This window comes from Vicugna pacos, chromosome 16 (genome assembly GCF_048564905.1).
Source record: "Vicugna pacos chromosome 16, VicPac4, whole genome shotgun sequence".
NCBI classification, from domain to species: Eukaryota; Metazoa; Chordata; class Mammalia; order Artiodactyla; family Camelidae; genus Vicugna; species Vicugna pacos.
Window position 1 is genome coordinate 2,296,655 of NC_133002.1, and position 24,686 is coordinate 2,321,340.

The 24,686-nt window shown below is 52.0% G+C and overlaps 2 protein-coding genes and 1 non-coding gene across 3 annotated transcripts; all 3 read left to right on the forward strand.

Annotated features, from left to right (window-relative positions):
* The first annotated feature begins 417 nt into the window (after nucleotides 1–417).
* Nucleotides 418–1,353, forward strand: LOC107034755 (olfactory receptor 4D1-like). The gene has a single exon (XM_072939985.1). It carries the CDS (start codon nucleotides 418–420, stop codon nucleotides 1,351–1,353), a length of 936 nt encoding a protein of 311 aa, XP_072796086.1.
* A 9,121-nt stretch (nucleotides 1,354–10,474) lies between these two features.
* LOC116283599 (U6 spliceosomal RNA) lies at nucleotides 10,475–10,579 on the forward strand. Its single transcript, XR_004193226.2, has one exon. It is a non-coding gene; the product is annotated as a U6 spliceosomal RNA (small nuclear RNA).
* Nucleotides 10,580–14,063: 3,484 nt separating this feature from the next.
* EPX (eosinophil peroxidase) lies at nucleotides 14,064–24,138 on the forward strand. The gene is made up of 12 exons (XM_072940182.1): nucleotides 14,064–14,139; nucleotides 14,247–14,340; nucleotides 14,611–14,786; nucleotides 14,975–15,092; nucleotides 15,184–15,313; nucleotides 16,175–16,381; nucleotides 17,526–17,844; nucleotides 19,394–19,554; nucleotides 19,906–20,161; nucleotides 20,584–20,754; nucleotides 22,971–23,208; nucleotides 23,857–24,138. Exons 1-12 carry the CDS (start codon nucleotides 14,064–14,066, stop codon nucleotides 24,056–24,058), a joined length of 2,148 nt encoding a protein of 715 aa, XP_072796283.1. The 3' UTR covers nucleotides 24,059–24,138.
* Nucleotides 24,139–24,686: the final 548 nt, after the last annotated feature.

The following is a 24,686-nucleotide window of genomic DNA, read 5'->3' on the forward strand; positions in this document are numbered from 1 at the left end:
TGTTATTTTTTTTATCCCTTAGGCAATTTCTATAAAGAACACACTGTTTTCTTACAGATGTGGAAACTGATTAAGTAACTTGCTCAAAGTCAAATCCCAAGGAAATAAAAGTTCTGAAATTTGACTCTGGTTCTGTTGGATTCCAACTATCTTCCCACCACTACATCACAGTGAAGCTTTGAAAGTCAGGTTGCATGTGTGTCTGGATGGCTTTAAGATATCTCATGAATTTGTGTTCCAGCACCAACTAGTGAACCCTCCAGAGACAAGGCTGTGTAGCCAGCTGTTTGTATAATGATCTGTACATAAGAATGTCCATCATCTCGATGTAGACAACTGAACTGAGCCCTTGAGGACTAAGAGCTTCATGCATGTCTGTCTGTGGTTTGTTTTCTTTAGGTGTGTGGAGAAGACACGATGGAACCAGGCAACCTCACGTGGGTATCAGAATTTGTCCTCCTGGGGCTCTCACAGACTCGGGAGCTCCAGCTTTTCTTGTTTCTGGTGTTCCTGTTTGTCTACACCACCACTGTCATGGGAAATCTCCTTATCATGGTCACGGTGACCTCTGATTCCCGGCTCCACACACCCATGTATTTTCTTCTCCGAAATCTGGCTGCCATAGACCTGTGTTTCTCTTCAGTCACTGCCCCAAAGATGCTGGTGGACTTCTTCCAAGAGACTAAGACCATCTCCTACCAGGGCTGCATGGCCCAGATCTTCTTCTTCCACCTCTTGGGAGGTGCAACTGTCTTCTTCCTCTCCGTGATGGCCTATGACCGGTACATAGCCATCTCCCGGCCTCTCCACTATGTCACCATCATGAACACTCGAGTGTGTGTGGGTCTGGTGGTGGCTACCTGGGTAGGAGGCTTTGTCCACTCCATCGTCCAGCTGGTTCTGATGCTCCCATTGCCTTTTTGTGGTCCCAACATCCTGGATAACTTCTTTTGTGACGTTCCTCAAGTGCTCAGACTTGCCTGCACTGACACCTCCCTCCTGGAGTTCCTTATGATCTCCAACAGTGGGATGCTGGTCCTCATCTGGTTCCTCCTCCTTCTGGTCTCTTACACTGTCATCCTGATGATGCTCAGGTCCCACTCAGGCCAGGCGAGGAGGAAGGCAGCTTCCACCTGCACCACCCACATCATCGTCGTGTCTATGATCTTCGTTCCCTGTATCTATGTCTACTCCCGGCCCTTCACTCCCTTCCCCATGGACAAGGCTGTGTCCATCAGCTACACGGTCTTGACCCCCATGCTCAACCCCATGATCTACACCCTGAGGAACCAGGAGGTGCAGGCAGCCATGAAGAGATTAAGCAAGCGCCTAGTGATTTGCAGCAGGAAGTGAACTTAAAATAGTTTGACTTTCCATGACAAATCTCTCTGAACTTCTGTTTTCCCACCTGACAGTTGGAGGAAAGCCTTAATGGGGTGTGGCAATTGAGATTAAGGTAGCATTTCTATGGACCTAGTCCTGTGTCGGGTATTGTGCTAAGCACTTTCACACTTTTATCTCATTCTTACAAAACTGACAGTTATATTATTACATTAAACAGTTTTACAAATGAGAAAACTGAGAGAGAAGTGACTTGCTCAATGATGAACAGCAAGTGAGTAGCAGAGCGTGGCCAGGAGCTTGGTTCCTCTGACTCCAAGTCAAGGCAGGAGAAATGGAAGGGATTTGAAACTCAGCGTCTCCCACAACCACAAGGGAAAACTTAGAGCGTCCCCCAACTATGGATGAATATCTGTGATGAATGGTCAACACTATAATCTTAACTCTGGAACAATCACATTCTTCTCTGCTCCCTGCCTCTCTGTCTGTTTCCTCACAGTGTATCTTGGAAGAGGTCTCCCTTTTAACATTGTCAAATATTTTCAGTAAAAGTCCTTGCCCTTTGGATTTTTTCTTTTTCCACCAAATACTCCTTGGTCGTCCGCAAATATTCTGCTTTCCTAACCAGGTTTTTACATCTGAAGAGGATACTGTAATATGTTTGGGGAACCAAGGCCAGAAGACAGGGACCCTAGTCCCAGTGGCAATCAGCCCAGCCCTGCTTCCTGAGCCCAGTCCAGTCATTTTTCCCCAAGGATATTCCCTCTACCCCTAGGGTTACATTTGATGTATAGACCTTCTTATAGACATGACATACGAGCAGTGACTGGGAAACTGATGCTGCAGGGAAAGGATCTCCAAGAAGATGTAAGACCTGAAGTCTCTCTCCCATTCTGGGCTGAAGGAAGGTGGGCGAGCGGACTTTACTCACCTGGAGATAGAGTAGCTGTAAGAAGGATTGAGAAGCACTTGCTGGAGGGTGGTGAGATTGAGTAAGTGACACAGACTTGATGGTAGTAAGCCTAAAGTGTGAGCAGAGCGTCAGAAAGGAATTGCAGGGGAAATGTGTTGGAAACAGACTCCTGGAGTTGCATGTGCAAAACCAGGCTTTCAACAACCAAGTGAAAAATTGGCCCTGAGATTTAGAGGGAAAATGCTGAGAGCAAAGGATAAGGAATTGCACCCCCAAATTCTCCACATGGTCACATTGAACAAGACCATGTAATTAGTACTAATGTACTGTTAGCAAACTTTTCTTGAACAACTGCTAAATCAGAGTTGCTATTGTAGGTCCTGAGGCTACTAGTTATTGAATTTACAATCTAGTTAAGAGAGACAACAGAAAAACATGATAAATGTATAAAGGAGGTATTTATAAAATGTTATTGGAACCCAGAGAAATGAGGATGAGGGATTAATTCTCCATGGGAGAAATGGACAAGAATTCACAGAGGTGATATTTCAGGACTTCTGGGTTGAGAAGGTCATGGACAGCATTTCAGGAAACAGGTTTCATTTCCAAAGCTCCAGTAGCAGCCAAGCACACGGCCCATGTGAGAGACTGTGAATTCCTTGAACAGCACTCAGTTCCTGGGCACGAGGGATACTGATTAGATGGGCAGGTGGAGGCTACGTTTGATAGCTTGGTATGACATTCTGAGAGGGAGCTGCACGCACACGTGTAAGTATGTTTTTCAACCCTGAATTAGTCCAAGAAGCATGTGAGGGAGCTTCTGAGGATTTGAGTTTTAAGCCGTGGGCACTAGATGGTCATTGAAAGGTTGTAGTGAGGGAGGAAGAGGATCAGATATGAGTTTAGAAACGTCTCCCTGACAGTGACGTTGAAGATGGACTGGAGTGAAAGGAAAGCAGAACGATGATATTAAAATGACCTCCAACAGACCAGCGGTCAGGCAGGTCAGGCAGGTGAGACAAGGCTGGACGCGGAGGGTGGCCACTTAACCCTTACTTGTCACGTCTATCTCTCACCCTCCGCGTCCTTCTTCACCTTGGTCCCTGTTCCTGGCCCCCTACCTTTGCATTCCCCTTCCTTTCCCTCTCTTACTCTTAATTACCCCTATTTTCCCCCTTGTCTATTCTATTTCTCTTTTTTCACACTCTTCCTTTGTCTTCTATACTTATAGTCAGTAACTTCTTCTAAAATCCTTGTTCCCTTCGTAAGAGCTCTTTCAGTCCCCTTCATACAATACCCATCACCCATTTCTTAACCCAGAGAATCTCTCTCCCCCTTTTCTTGTCTCAGCACACACACCATATACGTCCTGTTACGTCACCCAGTACGGGACCCCTACATCGGTGAGGGGAGGCACTCTTACAGCCGTTCATCCACCCAGCAGTCAACACACGTGCTTTTACTGACTATCAGCGAGGATGGGCCCTGCAGAGCACGAATAAGTGAAAAGATCCATATTTATACTGATGGAGCTTAGAGCTGAATGATGAAGGGAAAACACAGACACATGTAAAGTTCATTAACATTATGATGTGTTAGCTGTTGCCTGAAAAATGCCTGGTACAAAGCTGTATTAGAGACTGGAAGAAGGGAGGATGTCTTTAGAGTAGGGGATACACAGAGGAGAGCGATTACCATTGGTTATTGAAGGCACTGTTCTAGAAACCTTATGTGTTACCTTATTGAGTCCCCTACACAATTTCTATTAGGAAAACACCTTTATTCCCACCTTACAGTTGTGGAAAGTGAGATAGAGAGATTAAATAATTTACTCTGGGTCAAATCTCAAGGAAACAGAAGCCCTGAAATTTGACTGTTGCTCTATTGAATTCTAAGTGTCTTCCCAACATTAGATCACACTGAATCTTTGAAAGGCAGGTTGTACGTGTCTCTGGACAGCTGTAAGATATCTCATGAATGTATATTCCAGCACCAACTAGTGAACTCTCCAGAGACAAGGCCATTGAATCATCACCTGGCATTATGACCTGCAGATGAACGTCCATCGCCTAGACCTGGGTAACTCAAGTTGAGCCCCTGAGCACTAAGCATCTCTATCTATAATTTTGACCTCCTTCTATTTTGACATCCTTTCCCAATAACTCTTTTGTTCTTTGTCCAGAGGGATAGAGAAGGCAGAACCTTGAGACTTAGCCTTAAATTGGGAGTATGTTATCAAGGGTAAAACCAAGACTGGAAATTGACAGAAATTCAGGGCCACATCTTCAAGACTCTAATCATTTACTGCTATCCCTCCTACCCACCGCCATTTGTAGGCTCAATACTTCTTGCAAATGGTAACGGGAAGACCCACTCATTTGCTCATTCATTCATTCATATTTGCAAATATGCATTTGGGTTCTAACATCCATAGAAAGTGCTCTGTAATGGTTTGTTAACTATGTACGTCTGTCTATACCTCTGTTCCCATTTCTCTTTCCCTCTCTCCCTCCCTACATTAATTTCTGCTAGTTTAGTCTTCCTCACAGCCATCTGGGCCTTTTCCCCCCAATTCACTGCGGCGCCTTGCTTCCTCTCTGCCAGGACCTCCATGCCACACACCCATCGTATCTTTCCTCCACTATCAAACTGGGGCTTTGGGGTCAGGTTGTTAGGTAGAGTTGGAAAGAAGAAATAGGTTATGGTTAGAGTTGTAAGGGTTGTGAACCCCACACGTTTCAATAAAAAGACGGTGTTTATTTTTAGGAAGTAAAGCTCTCCCTGAAATGAGGTGAAGTTGAATATTATGGAAATAAGAAACTGTTAGGACGACACAGCTGGTCCCTCCTCCTCCCTCCCTCCATTCATCATTTCCTGCTTATGAAGTCACTATGTACATGGCCCTAATGGGAGCCTTAGCCCCAAGACCAACCTGACCTTTTCATTCTGCCTTCCATAGCCAGCTTGCTCAGTCTCTCAGGATTCCAATCCCAAAACCTATGAGAATAATCTGACTGGCTGAGGTTGGACCCCAAATCCCACATGGCTGAGGGATGTGCAGGTCCTGGGCCATAAGTGTGGCCATCCAGGTCCACTCCTTTAACAAGGACTGTGGGTGAGGATTGTCCCCAGAGAATATACATGTAGGTGAACAGACTCTCCACACCCCAAACATATCTGCTGTGAAAGGAGCAAGCAATGCACCTCTTAAATGGCACCATCCAAGAAACTTGTCATGAATTATGTCTAGATATTCATGGTTTTATTCATTCATTAAATAAGTATTTCTTGAGTGTCTACAATTCATCCTTCTGTTCTCCTTTGCTCTCTTTACCCCGAGGTTCTTGGGGAAAGTTCCTGACTTCATTTTGGCTGAACCAAGGAAAGAAAGGACAGGAGGGCATTCCTAGGAGACACACGTGGCTGCAGCAGTGGTTGACCCAATAGGAGCCATCAGCAATTTCTGAAGGATCTGGATGGAGAGAGAGCTGAAAACAGGAAAGGAGGCAGCCTGGGCACCCAAGGACAATGATGCCTGCTTGCATCTTTACCTACAGCCCTGTCTCCTGCACCTCATGGGCACAGGGGCAGACCCAGGACAGGGCAGAGGGTGCCTATACAGGCCATGAGGGTTTCCTTGTCTAAACTCTGTAGAATTTAAAAACAACAACAAAACTGACTGCTCCTTGCCACAACCATCTCAGAATATGCACTGGGCGGTAGGACAGGACGAGTGGAGAGAGAGCAGCCCTCACTTAGCGCAAAGGGCCCGGGCTAGTGGATTTTCTGCCCCTGACACTGGATGCTGGCTCCAGCCACCTTCAGCGCTGCCCAGGGGCTGGGACCACTGACCCCCACACTCATCACCGAAAAACTTACACAGTCTTTCAAGTCATCATTTGCAGTTATGAATCTTCTATGTTGTCAGGGCCCCAGGCAAGAGGCTATTGCATTAATGGGGTATCTAAATTCTTAGAGGCCTCGGGCATTTGTTCTTTCTAGAAGTACTGGGAAGCCAGGAGGCAAAAATGGATGCGGGCCCTTTCTGGTGAGAGACTGTGTGGGCTGAGGGGGCTGAGGGAGGGTGCAGCCGTCCCTCTCAGGCTCTGGGACCCCGCCCCTGCCCTCTTCTGTGCTCCTTCTGCACCCCCTGCTCCAGACTGGCTGCCACTCTGGGGGTTTGGGGGGACAATCAGAGCAGCCGAGGTGGCCCATCAGCCTCTCCTCCAGGTCCATCCATGGGGTGGCTTTCTAAGGCCTGAGGCACCTTCCCAGCCTGTGTGAGGAGGCATCTGTCTGTCCAGGTCACACCCATGCCCTTGGGAGCCTGGGGGATAAGGAAGCAGATTTCAGAGTCAGGCCCAGGTTGAGATCCCTTCCTGGCTGAGCCGCATTATGGACCCTGAACCTCAGCAACACAACTGAGGTTCCAGGCGGCAGGACCTGCCTCATGGGGTTTTGCAAGGACTCAGGCAAGTCTAGTAAAGCACAGAGTGTGGCGGCAAATGCTAGGGTGGTGATCCTGCCCCCCGCTCCCTCTACAGCCAGCACAACCCTCCTACTGGAACCTCCAGGCCTCCATTACCTGACAAGTGGGGCAGGACGGAGGGGAAGGATGGGTTGCTGGCCTTCAGGCTGGAACCGCACACCTCTCAAGTGCCTCCAGAACATTCCTGCCCTTTGCTGATTTTACTAGCCAATCAGATGAGAGAGGTCAAGCAGCCACGGAGGCGCTGGGCTTCCAGGCCAGCTCGCCAAGGGCCCACTGTGAGTTCTTCCTGGATTGGCTAAAAGCAGAACACTCAGAGCTGCCTCTCTCAAGAGAGTCCTCAGCCCTGGAGCACACACGTACACACACTCACACACACGTACCCACACCCACACACATGTGCACACACTCCTGGCCTGCCCCGGCCTCTGGCACAGGGTGCAGCCCCTGCACCTTGAGCCAAGCTCCGTCCCCTTATAGACCTCAGTTATGAGATTAGAGCCAAGTACGCAATTTCTAGGAACTCCTGGGAACAGGAGTAGCCCACCCCCGCTTCCCCAGGCCCTGAGCCCTGCTCCACCGCTGCTATCTCCACGGGGGCCGTTGTAGCTGGGCAGATAAAGAGATCCAATCAGGTCTGTGGCCAGCAGCTCCACCATGGCTGGTGGACGGTTCTTATGAAAGTGGTTGCAGAATCTTGAGGTTGCAAGATGGCCAGGGGAGGGCAGGAAGGAAGGTTCTTGGGTATGATAGTTGAAAGATGCCAGGGTCTGGGCCTCAGCCTGGCAGGGCCAGGCCTGCAACAGCATCCCCTAACCCAGGGCTGGCCTGGCCCGGGGACAGCAACACCCTTGACTGGAGGGGCCAGTTCCTAATAGATACACAGACACAAGTCCACCCTCTGACCTGGTAGCTGTGACTGGCAAGGTCACAGATGCTCCTGTTCCGCAAATAAGTATGAAGGCCCTGCCAGGTGGTGGGTTAGGCGCTGGGGCTCCAGTGAGCAACAGAACAGGCACCTGTCTTCTCTATGTGGCTCTCACAGGCCCGCGAGGTGCTGGAGCCTAATCAGACTCAACCACAGAAGTACACGGATAATTACAATGACGCGAAGCTCTGTGGAAAGAGCCATATGAGTGAGGAACAGGAAGACCTGGCCACCCAAGTCATGACCAGTGGGGCTGGGGCAGGAAAGGCTCCCTGTGGATGAGGCCCGGAGGGTCAGCAGAAGTCACCAGGCACAAAGAAAGAAGGGCCTTTGTGGTTGAGACCCGCAGCAGGTGGCAGGAGGCCTGTCTCAGGAGCCAAAAGCCAGTGGGCTTAGAGGGCAGAGGAATAGAGAGAGGAGGCAGGGCTCTGGAGAGAGGAGGTGGCAGGAGCCAGGGACTCCTGTCCTTAGGAGAAGCTGCAGGGAGGGCCAAGATGAGTCCTGGAGGGGACGGCATGCTGTGGGGCCAGTGGGGCCAAGCCCCCCAGGGCCTCATACTCCCATGGTCACCAGGGAGGGACGGAGGGGGAGCAGATGAGGAGCTGACTGGTCAGGGCCCCAATCCCCAAGGATGTTCCCAGCCCTTCCTCTGGCCCCTCTCCCCGGACTCCGGAGTGTCCAAGTGGCCTCACCTCCTGTCACATTTTTAAAAAAATTTATTATTTTTTAAATTGAAGTATAGTCAGTTTACAATGCTGTGTCAATTTCTGGTGTACAGCATTACATCATTACACTGGTTTTCAGTCTTACAAATACATATATATATCTCATGTATTTCATATTCTTTGTCGTTATAGGTTACTGTAAAATATTGAATATAGTTCCCTGTGCTAAACAGGAGAAACTTATTGTTTATCTATTTTATAAACAATAGTACCTGCAAATTTCTAACTCCCAATTTATCCCTTCCCACCCTCTTCCCCCACCTGGTATCCTGGCACTTTTGATGAGTCCTGTGTGGCATCCACCTTGGACCCTTATTTCCCCTACTTCCCTTTCAGAGGAAGTGCTTCCCTGCAGGACTCCCCAGCCTCTGAGGTCCAGCCAGGCCCCCAGCCTGGAGGGAGCCTGGCTCATCCGCAGCAGTGGGTTCTGGACTCCACATCCACAGGGAACAGCTCACACGGGCCTCGCAGGGAGTCGAGCTTCCCAGGCACCTGGGCCATCCCACTCTGACGTCCCAGCCCCTGGCTGCCACGCTCAGAGGGCTGTCGATTCTCACATCCCTCGACCAGCACCCACTCTAACTGAGACAGGAGGGAAGGGAAGGGGGCAGGGTACAGCCACTAAAATAAAGACACAGCAGTTAGCACCAAGATGGTGAACGATTCAACTCCCAATAAAACTTGAGCTTCAATATATGCTCATTGAAACACAATTGCGTGCCAAATGGTACTGTCACAGGTGCCAGGACAGTTTTAAGGCTGACCATAAAAGGTCAAAGGGTGGGCAGTGGCCCAATTCCTGGGAATCCCACCCCCTTCCCCAAAGTAGTTGGAATAATCCACTTGTTAGCAAATGAAGTCACTGAGCCTATAAAATCTAGCAACAGCGTACATCGCTGCCTCTGGCTCCCTCGCCTTCTGACATGGCCCGCACTCTGTCTGTGGATTATGCATCTCTCAGAATAAATCTACTTTCTTTTTAAATTTTTTTATTTATTTTTAATCTTGGAGGGGGAGGTAATTAGACTTATTTACTTATTTTCTTAATAGAGGGACTGGGAATTGAACCCAGGACCCAGTGCATGCTAGGCATGTGCTCTGCCACTGAGGTCTACCCTCTTCCCAGAATAAATCCACTTGCACTCAACTGTGGCTCGCTCTTGAAATCTTTCCTGCATGAAGCTAAGGACCCACACTTGGTGGGGTACGTCCCAGGGACTCAACTGAGACCTGGGACATGGCCATCCTCTCGCCCCACATTCTTTTGCCTGTATCACTCGCAGCTCCGGCTCCGGCCCTCGGCCTGGCACCAGGAGAGTCACGGGTCCCACCTAGTGCCCACACGAAGGCTCCAGGTCACCATCATGGGGGCTCCCAATCCGTGCCCCACTTCACCTGTGTGGACTTTCTGGGTCAAGACCCTGGGAGCTCCAAATTGTCACCTGGAGAAAGAAGAGGAAATCTCATGTGGTGGGGGAAAGGACAGTTCTCCTGTCCAGGATGAAAGAGGGTGTGTGGATTCATGGAGTTAAGCCAGAACACGGTGCAGTTCATTCATGTTCCACAAACGTTCCCGAGCACCGGCCAGGCCCACAGTGCTGGGTCCACAGCTGCAAACAAGATCGGGCCTGGGGCCCCCAAAGGGCTCTGTGGCCAGTCCAGGAGGTGGACTGAGTGGCAGCGTGCCTTCAGCACAGACCAGTGTGTGCGGAGAGAAGTGTCAGCACAGGGTGCTCTGCGGACAGAACACAAATCAGGTTGAGAGGTGAACAGGAAAGGAATGAAGGAAGGCTTCCTGGAGGAAGTGAGGTCTCAGCTGGGTTGTGAAGATGAGTAAAGTTAGTCAGGCAAAGGGAACATGTACAAGGACCCAGAGGCGTTCCACCACTGAGCTACACCCCAGCCCCCCTGGAATTATACTTTGTGTTCAAGGTTTAAAACAGTGAAACGGTGCAAATGGTGAAATGCACTATTTTTAAAGTGCAAAATTTAATTACTATATAAATATTTTAGTGAATTCGAGTATCTTTAACACTGAGATTTAGTCTTCCGAATGTTTGTTAACTTTAACACTAAAAAAATGAATCAAATGCTTGCTTATTAAATTGGGAGCAATACAGAGAAGATTAGCATGGCCCATGGTCAAGGAAGACACGCCAATTCATGAAGTGTTCCCATTAAAAACAAGCAAACAGGGGAGGGGATAGCTCAGGTGGTAGAGCACATGCTTAGCACGCATGAGGTCCTGGGTTCAATTCCCAGTACTTCCTCTAAGAATAAATAAGTAAATCTAATGATCTCCCCCCACCAAAAAAAAAAAGTAGTAACAAAATCAAACAAAGAGAAAGAATCAAGAAACAGAAACTGTACTGATATTATATTAAAACTCACCAATATGTGGGTTTTTCCTTTTATTTAAAACACATTCATGTAGTTAAGAAGGATTCATCCACTACTCCCCTACTCTTTTCCTTTTCATGTTGTGGTATTTTATTGTTATTTCTTTACTGGCATGATTGAGTCCAAATTTAATAAAAGAGAACTTCCGCGCATTTCCTTCCTAGCCATTATTATTACTTGTACCATTTAATGAGCATTCCTGGAAATAATTTTGTTCTGTAGAGGATCAGGTATCAGAAACGAATCTGCTCCTATATCAAACACTCCAGGTCACTGCTGGGCAACGCTTAGGACAGTCTCTCCAGCGAGGTCTCAGTGGGTGTGATGCAAAAGCCCTTGCCCGCACCCCTCTTCTGGTCTCTGGGTGTGGTTGACCCCGAGCACAGAGAAAAAGCAGCTGTCAACTGCTCACCTCACCCAGTGAGGGCCACATGTATCCAGTCCTGTCCCCCAGTGATGGTCACAGCCGGAGATGGGGCAGGTGCCCAAACTGGAGGGTCCCAAGAGGGTTTCTCTTTCCATCACTGTCGCCCCGCTCAGTTTCCGACAGCCTCGGCACAGGCAAAGGCATGTCCACTCCGCCTTGACAGCGCTCGGAGACCAGGGTCTAAACGACCCTGACCCTGGAGGCCTCCCTTCCTGTCTTCCTGCCCTCCTTCCTCCCAGGCACCTGAGGCTGGATGGTCTGCAAAGCTGACCATCAACCTGATGGTGATTGCTGGAGTCAGCTCAGTAAAGGAGCAACAATCAAAGCTTGTCACACAAACACCGTCCAGTGCCTGCTGTGTGTGCCAGGCCCTGGTAGCGTTTCACATTTATTCCCATAAACGCTCTGTGAAGTAAACAGAGCAAGGACCTCCATTCAATGGTGAGGAGGCAGGCTCCGAGGCTGAGAAGCTTGCCCAGACGGATGACGGCACTGGGCCTGGGACGCAGGCCAGCTCTCAGTCACCCTTGTAGACTGCTCTCAACAAGCTCCTGGGTGCTGAGTGCTGTGGCTCCCGAGGGAGCCTTCCTGCATCATCAGCAGAGGCCTTGGAGCAGACAAGGGGGAGGACACGTTGTCCGTGGAGGGTCGAGGTGGTTAGGGCGTAGGGGCAGGGTCCCGCGGGCAGGCAGGAGAGCCAGGCGGCAGACCCAGCTTCTCCCTTGCCTGATCCTTGCCTGATCCTTGCCTGTCCGCCCAGCCCTGCTGCCCTGGGAACCTGCCCTCCATAGACTGGTTGTGCAGGGCCCCATAGCGGCCACTTCCTTTCTGCTTTCCTCTCATCACCACCTTGAGCAGTCAATGAACCAACCTCCGCTTCCTTAAGAGATCAGTCAACTTGGCAGGGCTGGGTCTAGAGCCCAGGTTCTATCTCAAGATTGTCCCACAGCTGTGGCAAAACCCTGGCACACCTCACTACTGCCGAAGAACTGGGGGGAGAGCCGGGCTCAGTCTAAGTCCTCTCTGGGGGGACCCTGGAAGGAGAGTGACCTGGGTTACATACACCCCACCCTGGCTTACCCCACCGTCCAACGTTTGGGGGCATCTGGCTTCCCGAGGGCAGGGGAGGCCAGCACATTTGAGGAGCGCCCTACAACTGTTACAACCTCTCTCCTCATGAGGCCACTGTCCCCATCTCACTGGTCTGGAAACAGATCCAGGGAGTGGTGTGATCTCCCCAGGCCATGCAGGGGGTCAGCAGCAAGGAACTCAGTGGGCTTTCAGCGACTGCACGGTGACTGTCCATCCCCATCCGGGCACAGGAGAGGGGCGCCTGCTGGAGATAGGGAGATAAGATCGGCAGGCCCTCAGCTGGAGCTTGTGAAAGGGATTGCTGAAGGGGCTGTTACAAGAGCAACCGCCGGGCGGTGGTGGAGGTGTGGGAGGAGGCTGTGGAGGGCGTTGGGACTGGGTTTGGTCGGGCACGGGGGACAGAGGGTGGGAGACAAAGACACTCAGCAAGTACGGGGTCTGCACTGGGGAAGGGATGGGCACATCCACCTGAAGAAGGGGTGAGGACCACAGGGCGCAGCGGGGCGACTCTGGGGCCGAGTGCAGAGACATGAGTGAGTGTCCTCCAAGCAGAGCAGGATGGGGTTGGGGCAAAGGACGAGCAGGGCTCACCCAGGGGAGGAGACCAGGAGGAAAGGCCAGGGGTGTGAAGGCCTGGGCCCCGGGGGGAGGACCGGCTGGGGGCGTGCTACCCTTCAGATGTGGAAACAGAGATGAGCCAAGGCAGTGCAGGCGGGGGCAGAGCCAAGTCCAAGCCCAGGTGGGCTGAGCCCACTGCCGCAGCCTCTCCTGCTGACCAAGGGAGCTACTGGTGACCAAGCCCAGAGCACGTCAGAATTTACGCCCACCACTCGTGTTGCGCTACTGACACGCACTGAAGAATCACATGGAGAAGCACTAAGCCCGAGACAGGCCCTCGGTTTGGATGGAGGCCTGCTGCCACCCCTCTGCTGGGTGCTCCCCCGTGACATCTCACTGTACCCCCCAAATGGCCTATGAGATACCCCCTTGATTTTCACTGCCAGGCCCTCCCTCTGCCATCACCTCTCCTTCGCCTGCATCTTGGAGAGAGCCAAGAGGACAGAGAGAAAGGAAGAGAGACCCAATCAATCATTGATCCTACATCATTCATTCCCTTAACCAATTTATTGAGCACCTGCTGAGTCCCAGGCCTTATTCTGGGGGTATGGGAGGTACAACAAGAAGGCAGCCCCAGCTTCCTGTTGGGGAGGAGAGGAGCCTTGCCAATCATCTAGCCCAAGCCCCATTTTAGGGATGTGAAAGCTGAGGCCTGGAGAGGGGAAGTGACTTGCCCAAGACCATATACAACTAGTTAGTGACAGGACCAGGCACAGTCTTCAGAGGCTCACATGACTCCTCAATCATCCAGCTAAGATTCATTGAATGACCCTCTGTTCCAGGTGCTGCTCTGCGCCCTGGGACAAATACATCAGTGAACCTGACAGCAAAGAGGAGTGAGCAGGTGAGGGGAAAGAACATCCCCACGCTGGTGGAGGGGGTATGTGTTTCAGTCCCATGACTCCCCCCAGAATGAGAGGGAAGTCCCAGAGCCCCACCTCAAGAGGCTGGGCTTCTGACGCCCAGGGCTCCTCTCCCTCCCTCAGAACAGGCTATAAAAGTCCCCTCCCAGCTCCTTCCAGAGAAGAGCAGGAGGAGGTGAGAGGTCAGCTCAGAGGCCACGGGAAGGGAGCAGGGGACCCCCACCAGGTGATCGCTTACCCCACTGCGGCTGGGGTCTCACTGCAGAGATGAAGCTGCTCCCGGCCCTGGCGGGGGTCCTAGCCACACTCATCCTGGCCCAGCCCTGTGAGGGCACAGCCCCAGGTAGTAGCCCCTCGGACGGCCAAGGAGAGGGGCAATGGAGCGGGGAGGACTTGGGTCTGAGGGGCCTGTGGCTGCCCTGGAGCCTGAGTCCCCTTCCCCCTGAACAGCCTTCCCTGGGGCGGTGGACACCTCAGTCCTTCAGAGCTGCATAACAAAGGCCAAGCTGCTGGTGGATTCTGCCTACAATCAGACTGAGAGGAGGTGGGCCTGGGCCTGGGTCTGGGGCCTGCGTGGGTCTGGGGCCTGCGTGGGCCTGGGAGGGTCACTGATGGGGGGTGGACTCCAGCCCAGGGCCTCTCACCCATCAGCTGCCCCTGGGCACCTTGGGGCAGTGCCATGTCAGCGCAGAGCCTCCCTTCCGTCCAGCCTTCTGTCTATTTCCCCTGTGCTGACTGCCCACTGCCCACGGTGGGGGCCCTGCTGGGTGGGTCTGCTTCTTCTCCTGGCCCTCACTCCTCCTCTTCTGGGCAGCATCAAGCAGCGCCTTCGCAGTGGCTTGGCCAGCCCCATGGACCTCCTGTCCTACTTCAAACAGCCAGTAGCGGCCACCAGGATAGCTGTGAGGGCTGCTGATTATATGCACGTGGCCTTGGGGCTGCTGGAGGAGAAGCTGCAATTCCAGGAGTCCAGATCCTTCAATGTCACTGGTACTGTGCACCCCACTGAGCTCCCCCCCCCAGGCCTGCCCCAGCCTGGGAGTGGAAGGGAGACAGGCGGGAGTGCAGGGCATGTGGCCTTGGGGCATTGGGAGGAGAGAGGAGAAAGGGGTGGGAGGTACAGAACAGACTAGGTCAAGAAGGAGCTAGAACCCTGCCCGCTGCCCCTCCCCCTCCAGACGTGCTAACGAAACCCCAGCTGCGGCTGCTGTCCCAGGCCAGTGGCTGCGCTGTCCAGGATGAGGCTGAGCAGTGCAGTGACAAGTACCGCACCATCACTGGGAGATGCAACAACAGGTGGGTGCCTGGGGCGGCACCTGGCCTGGGGTTGCCCCGTTCCCTCCCCTCCTTCCCAGCCCTGCTGACCCCAGCCCACCCACCGCCGCAGGAGGAGACCCTTGCTGGGGGCCGCCAACCAGGCCCTGGCTCGCTGGCTGCCAGCCCAGTATGAGGACGGGGTGTCGCTCCCCTTCGGCTGGACCCCCGGCAAGAGGCGCAACGGCTTCCTCCTCCCTCTTGTGAGTCAGGGCTGAGGGTCTAGAGGATGCCCCATCTCTTCTAAACGCAGGGAGTCAAAGCACAGCCCACAGTCAGCCTGCCAGGGCTCCCATCTGGGCTGTATGGCTGGCAGGCTGGGTGACTCCAGCTGAGTCTCAGTTTCCTCAGCTGTAAAATGGCAGTAAAACCTACTTCCTATTGCTGTCGTGACTATTTAATAAAGTCCTTGGTATAAACATCCATATAAGATGTGATAAAGTAACGCCAGCCATTACAGTATCGTTTTTTTCCGGAAAAATTAGTATCAAAGTACCTTGCTAAACTAAAGAGCAATGCACCTTAATGTAGCTCTAGCTATTGACCTAAACTGTTTCACATTTAACAATTTATCCATTTTTTATTCATATGGTAACAGAACGATCTATCATCAACCCATCTATCAACAACTATCTACTATTTTTTCTTCCATTGATCTTTCCATCTATCCAATTCTCTCCATATTTATTACCCATCACCTAGCAACCAGTCCTTGCATCTGTCGATCAATTCTACCATCTAATTATCCACGAGTCTATAACTTGTTCTATCAATTTGATCTATCTGCCACTCTGGAGGAGCAGGTGGGGTCTGAGCCAGCCAACCTGGCCCCTCCCCCTCCTTTTACTCCTGGAATCATCAGGAGCCAGGCCAGAGATCATTCTTGTAGGAATGACAGCAACACAGGAGGTAGGGCTGAGCAGGATAGGAGAGAAGAGGGCTGGAGAGGACACAAAAATACGCTAACTCCAGCAGGGGTGACCTGCCATCCCGAGTCCTGGGTTGGCTCTGACACCCCAAGGGGTCAGGAGCCTACGCCCCACACTGACTTACCTCCCCGCCAGGTCCGGGCCGTCTCCAACCAGATCGTGCGCTTCCCCAGCGAGAGGCTGACCTCCGACCGGGGCCGGTCCCTCATGTTCATGCAGTGGGGCCAGTTCATTGACCACGACTTGGACTTCACCCCCGAGTCCCCAGCCAGGGTGGCCTTCACTGCAGGCGTTGACTGTGAGAGGACCTGTGCCCAGCTGCCTCCCTGCTTCCCCATCAAGGTACCCTCCCCTAATCTCCCGGGCCCCTGGTGTGGCCTCCACCCCCAGGTGATGGTGTCATAGGCTTAAGGTTTAAGTTTAAGTTTAAGAGCTGGGACTGGGGATCTGGAGCATTAAGGAACTGCCTGTGATGCTGGGATATCACACAGAGACAAGAAGACTCCTGGTTCTGTGTGTGTTTGAGGGGTGGGGGTGGCGCAACCTGCCAGGAGGTTCAGTGCAGGCTTCACAGAAGGGAAGCAGTTGAGACTGGCCTTGACCCATGGGTCTGCTTCCAGCAGGGGAAGCCTCTGGGCTGCTGCCTTTTTTTTGAAGCCTTTAGAGTCTCTTAGCTCTTGCCCTTCTCTCCCTCCTGGGGCGGCCCGAGGTCCTGCAGTTCTTGCCAGTTCCTGGGATCTGGTTGTGAGCACCGTGCATGCTGAGAGGCAATGATAGTGTGGAGCACTGGGGAAGAGAGATGGACTCCTGGGAGCAGAGCCTCTGTTGGGGATGGAGGGGAGGTCCGTGCACACACTCACACACTCACTCGCCCTTATTAGTGTGGGATGCGATGTGTGGGGGCCCTGGCTGGCTCCTTCCTCTAGGTCCTCAGGGGAGCCTTCCCCAGCATCCTATTACACCTTTAGCTTTTGACTTAGACCAAGCACAGCAAATGCTGCCTCAATTCACAGTTACATTACTCTACGTGGGTGTCTGTTTTGACTGAATTACCAGCTTCCCGCAACCTGTCCTGAGTTTTGGTGGCTTTCCCAGTCTCCGAAGCACCCAGCACAGAACGGTGCTTAGGAAACACCTGTCGAACTAAATGGAATGAACGGAGCACAGGCTCATGTGCTGGGAGAACTAGTTCTCACCCCTCCTCTCCTGCTGACAAGTTGTGACTTCCCCTCTCTGAGCCTCAGTTTCCCCATCCTTAAGATGAGGCTCTAAGGCCTCATGCATTTCTAACCTTTCATGACTCTATGACACAAAGTGCTAAGGATGCTCAGATGGCCTGGTGAGCACCGTGAGTCTGGGTGAGTCAAGGAGGGCTTCCTGAAAGAAGGGAGTTTTGAGCAAGGTTTTGAAGCAGGTGGGGGATGACCAGGAGGAGGGAGCTTGCTCGTGAGAAGCCCCAGTGTCACAGATTCCTCTTCCACCTCAGATCCCGCCCAACGACCCCCGCATCAGCAACCAGCGTGACTGCATTCCCTTCTTCCGCTCGGCACCCGCCTGCCCCCGAAACAGGAACAAAGTCCGAAACCAGATCAACGCGCTCACCTCCTTCGTGGACGCCAGCATGGTGTACGGCAGCGAGGTCTCCCTTGCCCTGCGGCTGCGCAACCGGACCAACTATCTGGGGCTGCTGGCCGTCAACCAGCGCTTCCAGGACAACGGGCGGGCCCTGCTGCCCTTCGACAACCTGCACGATGACCCCTGCCTCCTCACCAACCGCTCTGCGCGCATCCCCTGCTTCCTGGCAGGTCTGACACAGTGGGCGGGGGGTCACCCCAGGAAGCAGCCAGTCCCTGGGTTCCAGGTTGGGAAGCCACAGTGGGATAGGATAGGATATATGGCTCCATAACTCAGTGTTCGGCACACCACAGCGCAGATCTGTGCACAGTAATCACAGAATCAGTACGCTGGAAGGAGTCCCTTTGCAAGTGACCCAAGTGTGGCCAGAGATCACGGCTTGACTCTCTCCAGTGATAACGGGCTCACCCACTAGAAGTCTATCTGGAGCAGTGCTGTCGGAAAGGTCCCCCTCATTTTGATCTGCTGTCTATCTGCTGCTCTTCATCATGCTTCTGGGACCTCAGAGAAAACGCTCTCTCTCTCTTTCACACAGCAGTAGCCTCTTTAATTCCCTGAAAGTAGTTTTTACTTTCACCTGGTTTTTTTTTCCTTCTTGGGGCTAACTTCCCTTACGCTCTTTAGTTTCCCTTCCACTGCTGCTAGTCACTGTCACCTGCCGCCTTCTTCTGGATGCATAATTTGAACTCTTCTGAGGGTTTTCCCCCACACCGTCCTGGTCATAATAATGATGGTCATCGCTTCTGGTTGTTTCAGATATTTAAATGTGCCATCTCTAATCCTGACAGCAGTCCTGAAAGGAGGGCACTATTATCACCCTCGTTTTGCAGATGAGAAACTCAGGGACGGTAACTGATGTGCTCCAGAGCAGAGGGTCAGGTGGCAGAGCCCACGGTGGGAATCAAGTCAGTGCAGTGGCCAGGTCTGGGCTCTTTCCACTCTGCTCCACCACTTCCCTCGCAGGGAGTCATCTCGAGCCCCTTTTTTAAGGATCATATGTTTCTTTGTTGCTGGCAAGAGCAGCGTGCACCTTTGTGAGATGTCTACTGAAACTGAGTAGTTTGAATAGGACCACGTGCAAAAGAGCTTAGTTCAAGGCCAGCAAGTGACTGTGTGTAAGGCCACCTTTGGGAACGTACTTTCCTTCCCGGCCAATGGAAGGAAGTCTGCTGACAGGAACAGGCTCTGCCCAGCCCTCCTCCTTTCTCCCTCCCTGGGGCTCCTTGGGGAGAGCAGCATGACACCAAGCCCAAAGCTGGGGAAAGGTCTAGCCCCTGGGACAGACCGTGCAGAGGGATGCAACCCGTGGGGCAGGGGGACCCACAGTCCCAAAGGCAAGGCCCCTTAGTCACTGTGTCCCTTCACTGGCTGCAGATCTGGTCATCTTGCAGAGCAGAATCATTAGGCAAAGGTTTTCCCGCCCAAGCCCAGCAGCTGCCCTGTGCTTCCCCCCCCCCCCCGCCCCAAACCCGTTCCAGGGACTTCGGGACCCAGGACTCCACAGTCCTCCCCGTCCTGGCCCGCTGTGTTGGGAAGGAGGGTGGTCATTGGTGGAGCCCCACCACACAGCTGAGGAGATGGAGGTCCAGTGAGGCCAAGAATTTGGCCCAGGTCACAAAGTCCCACCACCTCTTTCTAGTCCCCAGAGCTCTGTCTGCCTTAGCAGAAAGACATTTCTGTGGGAAGAGCTCTATTCACTCTGATCTTGGGATTTTCAAGGTGATACCCGGTCAACGGAAACCCCCAAACTGGCAGCCATGCACACCCTCTTTGTGCGAGAGCACAACCGGCTGGCTACTGAGCTGAGACGCCTGAACCCCCGGTGGACTGGAGACAAGCTGTACCAGGAGGCCCGCAAGATCTTGGGGGCCATGGTCCAGGTAGGGAGCCTGGGTCCCAGCATCCCCTAGAAGGCAATCTGGCCAGAGAAGCCATCTGAGGGAGTGACTCCCACCTTCCTCAACACATCCTCAGGGATGTGCCCCAAGTCAGCCAGGTCTGATTGGGGATGTTCCTGAGATCCGACCTGTAACCCTGACCATGTCACGCACCCTCTCTGGGCTTCAGTATCTCCATCAGACAATGGGAAATCAACATGGCCACATTTGACACCATGCCAATAAAGAATTAGTATGTCTGAGCAGGCTTCGAAAAGCAAAAGGTTTGCCCTAAGGCAAGCACGTGGGGTGGGGGCCACTAAGGTAATGATCTTCTGACATCTTTTCTTCCAGATCATCACCTACCGGGACTTTCTGCCTCTGGTTCTGGGCCGGGCCAGGGCCAGCAGAACCTTGGGCCCCTACCGGGGGTACTGCTCCAATGTAGACCCCCGGGTGGCCAACGTCTTCACCCTGGCCTTCCGCTTCGGCCACACCATGCTCCAGCCGTTCATGTTCCGCCTGGACAGCCAGTACCGGGCCTCGGCGCCCAGCTCACAGGTCCCACTCAGCTCTGCCTTCTTCGCCAGCTGGCGAATCGTGCACGAAGGTGCCTGGGTTTTCCAGAGGCAGCCAGGAGTCAGGGTGGGGCCCAGCTTAGTGCAAGGAGGTTAGGCTGCTGCTCAGGTCACGGGCAGTGAAAACAGGGCGGGTGTCACCAAGACCCTTCGTCACGTGCCCCCATCCCCTCCAGGATTAGAGGATTTCTAAAAGAGGAGGAGACTGATGTCAGACTGGTGGCTGTGGTCCTGAAAGAAAGGAGCTTCCTTCCACTCCTTCTAGAAGAAGTGAGGGTGCTTTTCCCTGCCAGCTCCAGCTCCCTTCCTGTCCACCTGGGTCACTGCTTCCTGATACAAACATCATAGAATTTAAGTGACTGGCTTGTCCAGCTCTGAGCTAGTTTAGCATCATGTGATTCAGGGGCTTCCAAGAGGCTGGTCCAATCTGTGCTGCTCATATTCCCACCACCAGGTGGCATTGACCCCATCCTCCGAGGCCTCATGGCCACCCCTGCCAAGCTGAACCGTCAAGATTCCATGTTAGTGGATGAGCTCCGGGACCGGCTTTTTCGGCAAGTCAGAAGGATTGGGCTGGACCTGGCGGCCCTCAACATGCAACGCAGCCGCGACCACGGCCTCCCAGGTGAGGGGGCTGCCTCCCCTCCTCTCAGGCTTTGCCTGACCAGGGTTCCTTTCTGACTGGGACTGTCACCGGGATGTGCTGTGGTTCAGAGGCACACAAGCCTAAGGCTGAGGACCTCCTTTTCAGTATCTTCTTCATCCACCGTGGGGTTTCTAGCTTTAGGGTCGCCACAGGACCAGGACTTGGACAGAGGAGCTGAATGAAGGAGATTAGGACTTTCCAAGTAGAAAAAAACAGTAGGTTTCAAAGGCAGGGGAGAGCTACCCCATTCCCCAGTACCCTGGCAAGTTCCAAGGAGGAAGTTGCAAGGATATAGAAGCTGGCTCCTGGCTCTGAGAGGCAGGGAACAGGTGGAGTAAAATTAAAACTGTCTTGGCTGTTCTACCCCAGGAAAGAAGAAAAATTAGGCATTTTGCTAGGAACTTTGATAGATTTCTTTTAGTCCTCCCGATGACCTTGAGAAGTAGCTGTTATAGCCATTTTTATAGCTGAGGAAATAAATCTAGTAATTTGGCCCAAGGCCACAGAACTAAGAAGTAGTGAAATTCCAGTCAAGTTAAAAATTCCTCCTTTCTTTCCCCTGTTCAATCCACGATGTTACGGAAAGACTGGCCCCCGCTTTGCTGGTCTCTCCCCCTCCCCATCGCCTACTTCTCTGTCTCGGTACAACCTGAGGCCCCATCTGTCTCGGCTTCTCTGTGGCCGATGATAATGAAGTGCGGGCAATTCCTCCTGCACCTAACACAGCAGCTGGCGGGCACATAGCCGGCACTCAAGAACTTGAGTTTCCTTCCTTCCCTACGCCTGGGTGCCCGGGACGGCTAAAGCGCTGTGGGCGCCCCCTGCTGGAGATGTGAGATTGCTAGCCAGCCAAATTGGCACACTGTTTTTGATCCCGCCAAGCTGTCCCAGAAATATTTTCTTGATCCTAGCTCTTGCAGTCTCCTCCAATCCTGTCCCAATTCCAACACCAAATTTGGAATTGGAAACTGTGATCTGAACTCCACTGCAAAGAGGGGGTGACCTTGGAAAAGTCACAGCTGCTCAAGCTCAGCAAATATCCACTGGTAACACGGAGATTACAAAGTACCTCACAGAAGCGGGAGGGTCCTGAGAGAGATTCACACAGCAGGGCTTAGTAATGGTGGAACATCATACGGTTTTCCTTTGTTCAGCCGGGGGATGGTATTTGTGAGCTGTAGTTCGGTGGACGACTTTGGACTCCTGTTTCTTTAGGCTATGAAGAAGTTATCGCCTATCTTGACGGTCCCCACCATATTATGACTTGGTCTTGGTGTGGGATCCTGATAGCTGACAAATCAGTATGGCTGGTCTTTGTAAGTTTCTGAGTAGGTGGGAAAAAATTTTTAACAGCTTATTGAGAGAGAATTAACAAATCATAAAATTCACCCATATAAGGTATATAATTCAGTGGTTTTTGTGTATTTAGAGTTGTGCCTCATATTTAATATCAGAACATTTCCATCACTCACAAAAGAAACCTGGTCATAACAGGCACTCCCCTGATGGAAATGTTAGCTACCTTGATTGTGGTGGTGGTTTCATTGGTGTGTACATCTATCAAAAGTCATCAAACTGTACATCTGAAATATGTGTAATTTACTATACAGGAATCATACTACAATAAAATGTTTAAAAAAAAACCAAAAAAACAGGCACTTCCCATCCTCACTCCAGCCCCTGAAAATTACTAATCTTCTTTCTCTACGTATTTGCCTATTCTGGACCTTTTATATAAATGGATTCATTTATATAAAAAGAAGACCATGTGGTCCTCTTCTGAGCAGATACATTGTATCTATGCTGTTCATTTCTCTGTTTGTTCACTTATGTATTCATTTATTCATTCATTCTACAAATCTGAGAGTCTTTCATGTTCTGGATACTGTCTTCTTTGTGTCTAATTAATGCCATGAGCCCAATAATAATATCATTGTGGTTGTGAATGCTGGTTACAACAGTGTTTTACGTTAGTATACACCTCTGTTTGATAGAAAGCGTGGTTGTCTGCTCACATTGAAAATTAGAGGGGAGTGATTTGGTCTTTGAAAAGCTCAAGGCCTCTTCTGCCAGCAGGGATTTTGTTCTGCCCAATACTGCCTGACCACAGAGCTCTCTTGGGAGGAATCGTGGAGAGAAGCTAATGGGAACCAGCAGAGGGAAGACTAAACGGCTTCTGCCCCCTCTCCCTACAGGGTACAACGCGTGGAGGCGCTTCTGCAGACTCTCCCAGCCCCGGAATCTGGCGCAGCTTAGCCAGGTGCTGAATAACCGGGATCTGGCACGGAAGTTCCTGAGTCTGTACGGGACACCTGACAACATTGACATCTGGATTGGGGCCATCGCCGAGCCTCTTCTGCCAGGGGCCCGAGTGGGGCCTCTTCTGGCCTGTCTTTTTGAGAACCAGTTTACAAGAGCCCGAAATGGAGACAGGTAAGTGACCCTACCCTAAAGGGACCAGCCCCAGATGCAGGGCAGAAAGCACTAGAATTCCAAGACTCAACAATGAAACAAAGTTTATATATATATATATCTGAATCACTAAGCTGTACACCAGAAACTAACAGAACACTGTAGATCAACTATGCTTCAACTTTTTGAAAAACAGTGAAAGTACTCTTTTTAGGTTCATCTCTTCCAAGATCTGAGACCAGGAGGCTCCTCCCTGGAGAGCTTGGTCAGAGGGAGAGAGACTACTTGCCTGAGGTACAGGCACCTTTAACCCAGGAGACAGACTTCTCAGCTTCACTGTTCCAGGCTGGTTGATCCCAAAAACACGCAGAAAGGGCTAAATCTGGTTTTCCTCCAATAAGCTTGAGGTTTAAGACCTGACTCCTTATTTGGATTTGGCATTTACCTGGGTTCAAATCCAGCCCTGGCCACGTATATTACTGTGCATTTAATCCTGGGCAATTTACTTGACCGCTGAACCTGAGTCTTCCTCTATGAGAATCACACCTCTCCTGCAGGGATTTTGGACAGGCAAATGAAATCATGTATGTAAAGTACCCAGCACACAGCGGGTGCGCCTTCCTATTCATTCCCCCCGAACTTCATCCACCTCTCTCCCCCGTCTTGTAGGTTCTGGTGGCAGAAACGGGGTGTTTTCACCAAGCGCCAGCGCCAGGCCCTTCGCCAGATTTCCTTGTCTCGAATTGTGTGTGACAATACCGGTATCACCACTGTTCCAAGGGACATCTTCAAGGCCAACACCTACCCCCTGGGCTTTGTGAACTGTAACTCCATCCCCAGACTGAACCTGTCAGCCTGGAGAGGCACATGAGGCTTGTGCAGGTAAAGGGAGGGCCCCCTCCAACAGCCCTGTGCTAGGTCAGGCCCGCACATCCTTCCTTGGACAGGATGGCTGAGTCCTCTCAGGCCTCTAAGCAGAACAACAGATCTTGTCTCTAGAGATTTTTTCCCGGTGGACACTAGCTTCTGGGCTGACAAGTTAATTCCAGGGCCCTGGGACTTTGGGGAGCAATCAGGAAGGATCCAACACCCTAAAAGCAGCTCCATGTCTGGATATCCAGCAAGTTCCTTACCTGCCCACCTGTGCCACTTCCGCAGGAGTCCATCAGAGCCTCTGGCCTTGGAGACGGGGGAACCTGGGGAAGACCACAAGGCTACCTTCTCCCCCGGGGCCACCGTTTCCTGCTGATGCTTTTGCTGGCTATCGCTCAGAGCTGGTTCTTTGGGAGTGACAGCCGGGCTCCCAGCAGCACTGAACCCTCCTCCTAACGGAGCCTCTTACCTATTAGGTTGCACATCGGCTCCAGGTGCAAGGCCTTGCGAACCAAACAAGGGGCCTTCAGGACCTGGCAAGAAGAGTCATCTGGAAGGTTTCCAGCCACTTTCTTCTATTTCCCAGCCTGTCCCTGACCCCTGCCTATGACGGGGGCCACAGAGTC